The sequence below is a fragment of the Aspergillus saccharolyticus genome, assembly GCF_003184585.1.
Source record: "Aspergillus saccharolyticus JOP 1030-1 unplaced genomic scaffold BP01scaffold_10, whole genome shotgun sequence".
In the NCBI taxonomy this organism is placed as follows: Eukaryota; Fungi; Ascomycota; class Eurotiomycetes; order Eurotiales; family Aspergillaceae; genus Aspergillus; species Aspergillus saccharolyticus.
Window position 1 is genome coordinate 49,598 of NW_020290620.1, and position 6,000 is coordinate 55,597.

At 51.6% G+C, this 6,000-nt stretch overlaps 2 protein-coding genes across 2 annotated transcripts in view; one reads left to right on the forward strand and one right to left on the reverse strand.

Annotated features, from left to right (window-relative positions):
• Positions 1 to 99: 99 nt before the first annotated feature.
• On the forward strand, positions 100 to 2,180 carry BP01DRAFT_355431 (putative nucleoside transporter). Its single transcript, XM_025574685.1, has 3 exons — positions 100 to 723; positions 787 to 1,468; positions 1,537 to 2,180. The coding sequence occupies exons 1-3, from the start codon at positions 379 to 381 to the stop codon at positions 2,028 to 2,030; spliced, it is 1,521 nt and encodes a 506-aa protein (XP_025432376.1). The 5' UTR covers positions 100 to 378; the 3' UTR covers positions 2,031 to 2,180.
• A 3,603-nt stretch (positions 2,181 to 5,783) lies between these two features.
• Positions 5,784 to 6,000, reverse strand: part of BP01DRAFT_414904 (uncharacterized protein) — a gene marked incomplete at both ends in the record, with an annotated part of 4,088 nt that continues 3,871 nt past the window's right edge. Inside the window, one exon of the mRNA XM_025579091.1 lies at positions 5,784 to 5,831. Coding sequence (XP_025432377.1) covers positions 5,784 to 5,831 — 48 coding nt within the window. The remainder of the gene's footprint in view (positions 5,832 to 6,000) is intronic.

A 6,000-nucleotide genomic window follows, 5' to 3' on the forward strand; every position in this document is an offset into this window, starting at 1 on the left:
GAGGTTAGGCTGGGCCTTGAGGGGCAATTACTATCGCCAGCTGATAAGAGAAAAAAAAAATCCCTAAATCCCTGTCCGTCCCACAAATAACATTCCATTGTTCCTCGAAGGCAAAAGATAAAGCGTGCCTGGGAGTAGCCGACACGACCAAAACGGTCCCGTTCCTCGGTTAGCGCCGCGTGCGTTTTGCGCTCTCTTGAAGCCATAGACAGATTTCTCTTATTAATTTTCTCGGAATAAGCCGTGCTACAAATAGATGACGCCCTGGCGTTTTCTGGGGAAGGAAAAAAAAGTTTCTTTCCTTCTTCCTCTTGCTGTGAGCAATCAAACTGCCCCCCCGCCAAGCAGCAGTGGTTTAGCAGCAGCAAGCTTCCAACCATGGAGTACCCCAGCCTGGAAGAAGGACACAAGGTCGAGCCGAAGCTGTCCACAGCTGAGGTGGAGGCACAGCCTTTGGTCAAGCCTGCTGGCTTCTTCCCCAAAGTCCTCTACTATGAGGCGCTGTTGGATAAGAAGCTGGGGATCGAGTCCAACAGTATCGAGCGGGTCACGCCGGAGAAGAAGCAGCCCCCCAACAGTCTGGCCATGGCCTTGATCTGGGCGTCTGCCACCATGAACCTCAGTTGTTTCAGTACTGGGTTTCTGGGGTGGGAGTTTGGCCTCAGCTTGGGGCAGGTGATCCCCATCATCATCTGCGCGACACTTCTGGGCGGAGCTATCACGGTTCGCATGCCATTCTCTTGATATTGCCGGTCAAGAGTGCTTACATCCTTTCTCTTCCTTTAGGGCTGGTGTGCTACTCTGGGTCCTGGCACTGGTCTTCGCCAAGTTGCCATCTCCAGATACTCGCTGGGATTCTACCCGTCGTCCATCATTGCCGCCTTGAATGTGGTCGAACAGCTCGGATGGTCCTCGGTCAGTTGCATCACCGCCGGTCAAGCCCTGGTCGCCGTTGCAGACGGAAATATCTCCATCGTCGTGGGCGTCATCATCGTGGCCTGTCTCAGTCTGGCCATTGTCTTCTTTGGGCTCAAGGTGGTCATGAGTCTGGAGCAATGGGTGTGGTTGATCGCCTTTATTATCTTCATGATCGTCTACGGGCAATCCGGGACTCACGCCAATCTCGCCCAACCGGCCACCGTTTCCGGCATCACCCAGTCCGGACAAGTCCTGAGTCTACTCAGTGTCATCTACGGATCCAGTGCATCCTGGTCCTCCATTGTCTCGGATTTCTACGTCCACTACCCTGTCAACACCTCGCGCGTCAAGGTCTTCTTCTTCACGACTCTGGGGATCTCCCTTCCGACCTGCATCGGCCTGTTGCTTGGCGCATGCATCGCCTCCGCCCTGGACACGAACCCGGAATGGTCTGAAGCCTACGACGGCGGCATCGGCTACATGCTGCAGGAGTTGATCCATCCGAAGAAGTTTGCCAAATTCTGCCTCGTCCTGATGGTGCTAGCGAACGGTCAGCCTCTCATCTCCTCCTTAGCATAACCTCCCCACGACCGTCCATACTGACTTTTCCCAATCCAGTCGGCATGAATTGCATCAACATCTACGCCGCCTCCATTTCCGCGCAGTTATTCGCCCCGCCCTTCCGCAAGGTGCCACGCACGATCTGGACGGTGATCGTATTCGGCTGCATCATCGCGATCGGCATCGCGGGTCGCGACCACTTGCTGACGGTGCTGAACAACTTCCTCTCGTTGCTCGGCTACTGGAACACCTCCTTCTTCGTCATCCTGTTCTGCGAGCACTACCTGTTCCGCGGCGGCAGTCTCGCCAACTACGACCTCGACGCCTGGGATACTCCCTCCCGCATGCCCGTCGGCTTCGCCGGTCTGACTTCCTTCCTCTGCGGCGCGGCCGGCTGGATCGTCGGCATGGACGAAACCTACTACGTCGGTGCGATGGCGAAGCTGATCGGCGAGGACGGCGGTGATATCGCCAACGAGCTGGCGCTGGTCTTTACCACGATCTCTTTTATCCCGTTGAGATGGCTCGAACTGAAATATGTGGGCCGGTGAAGGAAGCGTTTGATGAAGTTTTGTTTACTGGAAGAGATTCCCCGCTTTTATATAGCATATCGCATATCGCATGTCGCATATATCTAGACATAACGAACGATACGGCGCCTGAAACTATGGCGTTTTTGGACATCTTAATTTAATGGAGCACCTGTACTATACATTAATCGATTGTTTGATTGACAGCAGTGTTGATCATGCAACAGACCCTCTGTCTCAGACGACAACCACTAATCAAATTCAACAGCCAGGGGTGAAACACGAACCATGAATCCGTCCTCGATGCACTGTATGTCGTGGATACCGTAGGTAGTGCACCTTACATCGCTGTACCCAACCTTATCCCCCTCACTTTCTAGGCACGTAAGCCGTCCGTCCATCCGTCCGCTCGGACCGGCAGTTCTACCCGCGGTGGCGAGTGTGTCTGAAGCCTGAATCTACATCTCTACACCCAACAAGCAAGAGTCGGAAGTCAATCCCCTCCCCGTCCCCATTCGAGAACAAGGTCGATCGATCAATCGCGGACAGAAGTAGAATTGCCCTCGGGGGCATCACCAATGATACGTATCTCAGTCACACGGTGTCTTTCCTGACGGGCTGGGGGCGGTCTACATTACCAAAATTGTCTAGTGTGAAATCAATTCGTGGTTCGAGACAGTCTCAAGCAGGGCGGTGATGCCGATGCTGTTGGAGTGTATCGGGATAGTCATACTATACAGCGGAGCATGGCGTTGCACCACCAGCAGCAGTGGCCGCAAACAGGATACCATAACTCTAGTAGACCCGTGTGAACGAAATCCCAAACCAGGTTGAGCGATTGACAGCGTCAATCACGACGACATCCGGGACTGACGATCTTCATCTCAGTGGCCCCCTCCGTGGGATTGGATTGAGGATGTACCGGGCCGAGCCCTTGACGTTACCCACTCGGGTGTGTAGATCGAGGAGGTTTTCCGATTTGTGGTCCAGGGCGGTTGATGAGACATTATGCAATTGCCAGTCTACGGTTTTGCTCGGGTTGAAGGGGGGTTAGATCTGGGTTATGGAGGTTGATTGCGACTGCTCCATCGAGAGCTGTAGTTATGGTAGGCTGTCGGGGGTGCACGGAGCGGTCTATCGGCGCTTTAGATGCCGACCAAGCAGTTATGTATTAGAGTGGACAGGCTCCAGAGAATGTACTGTCTGGAACCTTACAGGTAAGTGAGTTAGTCTCTCAGTCTACAAATACTGACATCGTGTCATATGGCGTAGTTAGAGATACTGCCGGCATGGCACAACGCTTCCATTCCTAAGTAAGGAAAGCCGGATAGCAAAGAAACCCGTGATAGTTAACTTACAGTAAAAGGTCGAGACTCAAAATCCATATCTTATCAACAACCCCATTCCATCAGCCAGACCGGATATCAGAACGCTTCCAGCGGTTGGGCGGATTGCCACCTCAGCCACTGAAGCTTTCTTGGAATGGAAGTCTTCACACTGGCTATTTATACTTTCGAACGGTAACTAGTGAGGTCGACTTCGAAAGTTCAGGGTCTGTGTGGTCGGCTACCTGCTGCTGGGACCGTACTTTGTACTCCGTACTCCCGGGAGAGCACCATCGATATCTTACTACTAGTTACCACCGTAGATCGGAGGCCCGGGGCTGGGGCTGGGGCTGGGGCTAGACTGGCGTTAATCACCCATCACTAGATCTTGATCCGGCAGCAAGGCTGGCCGGCGCTATGATGTGATACTTCAGATTTGCAGGGAATAAATTGCATGCCGGATGGTGCAGGTTTATTAACATAAGTGCTGAAGTATACAGATGTGGTAAAACCTGTTCGGATTGGTCGAGAGTTCAGGGGTTTCAATGGAAAGGTACGGAGTATAAAGTACGGGACGGACACAAGTCAGTAACCACAGATCAGTGTTTAAAAAAAAAAAAAAAACAACGTGAATGTGCCCTTCGCATCTGTCGTCAAAGACCTAATACAATCACAGCTCCCATCCACCCCAGAGCACCGCACCCAAAAACAAGAAAATGGAAAGGAGGTTTGAGACGTCATTTTCTGCAGAAAAGGGAAAAAAAGGACGGGATTTGCCGGTCCCCGCCCGACCGAAGTTTAAATGAGGCTGGTCGATGATGGGTGAAATCAGCCAAGTTTCATATAGACTCCAGCCCCGTGATATATCGAAATGACAAGAGAGGAAGTAGGTGAGAGAGAGAGAGTGTGTGTGTGGGTGGGATATTATTACGGAGTACTATCGGGGGGGCGTGTCGCTAGTAGTAACTATACTACGATATCATCCGTTGACGCAACACACAGTAACTAACTACAACTTATGAAGTACGGAGGTCCACCCCCCTTTTGCATATGGAGACCTGCTAAGATCGTCCTATCGAACACTCTTCTACTGCTTCCATTGCTTCAGCCGCCTTTCCCTAGCAAGGGTTCTCGGGACATTTCTTCGTGGTTATATAGATGATCAGTCATATATGATCTGCCCTCAACCCACACCTTCACCCTCCTATTCCTTTGTTCACTCAGAAGATGAGGCTCACTGCATCAAGGGGCAACCACCGGAAACAGATGGGTGACTCTGGTCTGGGAGCAAGTCCTGTCTCCTGCAGGTGCAGGGGGAAAAAGGGTTGGTCGATGGGATTTTCAACTGGGCGTGTGTTGTGTTGTCCCAGGCTGGGGGGGATCGAGGCAATCCTCCCTCGGTTTCACGCACAGTACCTGCAGGCATCTCATCAACTCCTAGTGTGTACATGATTGCGGTCTCCGTCTTTCCCATGAAGTCATCCGCGTCCAAAAACATACTCCGATACCTGGTACTCCTAGTCGACCGACAAGCTCAACAATTGAAGGTGCTACTACGGGCGATGACGCTATGCTGTCTACCTTCCACTCAATAAATTAATACTATGTAATCTCGGCGCGGGCGTCCAGGTCGAAGGGGAAAAGGTATCCACTGCGGCATGGAACAATGATAGTTCTCGGGATTAAGAGAAGATTCATATTGGGCACACAATTTGGTTGGACTGGAAGAAGGACGGATGCCCCGCCGGCTTAGCGCGCCACTAACCGTTCCATATCCTTAGCTAAGTTACTTATGCTGCTGTTGTATTATTAGTTCGAGGCCGGGTATTATCCTCGCGATTCAATCAATCCCCCAGCAAACTTCCCACTGTTAACCTGTTCCCAGTAAATCGTCCCAGTCCGGGGCAGCTCAGACATTTCCTATCCTTTAATTGCGATGATGCTAATTTGCCATACGGCCAGACCCCCTTCTCACCCAGACGGGAAACATTCGAGACCTTCATCTTTTGTTCCATGAATCCGAGGACGCTATACCTACCCTCCTCGTCCAAAGTGACGGAAAGGAAGTGGAGTTGAACCAGAGAAAAAGGAAAAGGGAAAAGCATCAATCAGTTCGCGCTCCACACCCCAACCTGCAACTGGGGTCGACGGACGTGTCTAGATTTTTTTCCTCTGTTTCTCATTGCCCGTACTGTGTACATCTGAGACTGAGACACAGATGATGTGCGCTTTTTTACGAGGACAACAAAAGTCCCAGTACTGTAACTATGAAGTATGTACTGTACATCACTAACTACTCCGTCGTAGTGACTACATCCAGTTCCCCGTTATTATTCACCACCTCTCCGTATCCGGTGATTGATAGGAATATTCTCCCAGCACTTGAATTGGAGGGTGGAACATGAGTAACAACGAAATTCTGCCAGTTTGTCCTCCCCACGCGCTGGGATCAACTGGGTATGATTGGGAAGGTGACCGCCCGATAACGAAGCAGCAGCTCAGTATGTAGTAGTAGCCATTGCGGTAACTAAAGAATAATACAGAACGACCGGCCGTTTTAGCACTCGCTTCAATAATGGATCAATCGCTTGCTGCTCTCTCCACCTTCAATCTCTCTTCCCCCTCCACCCTCCCTCCCTCATTCCCTCCACCTCTCGCTCTTGAAT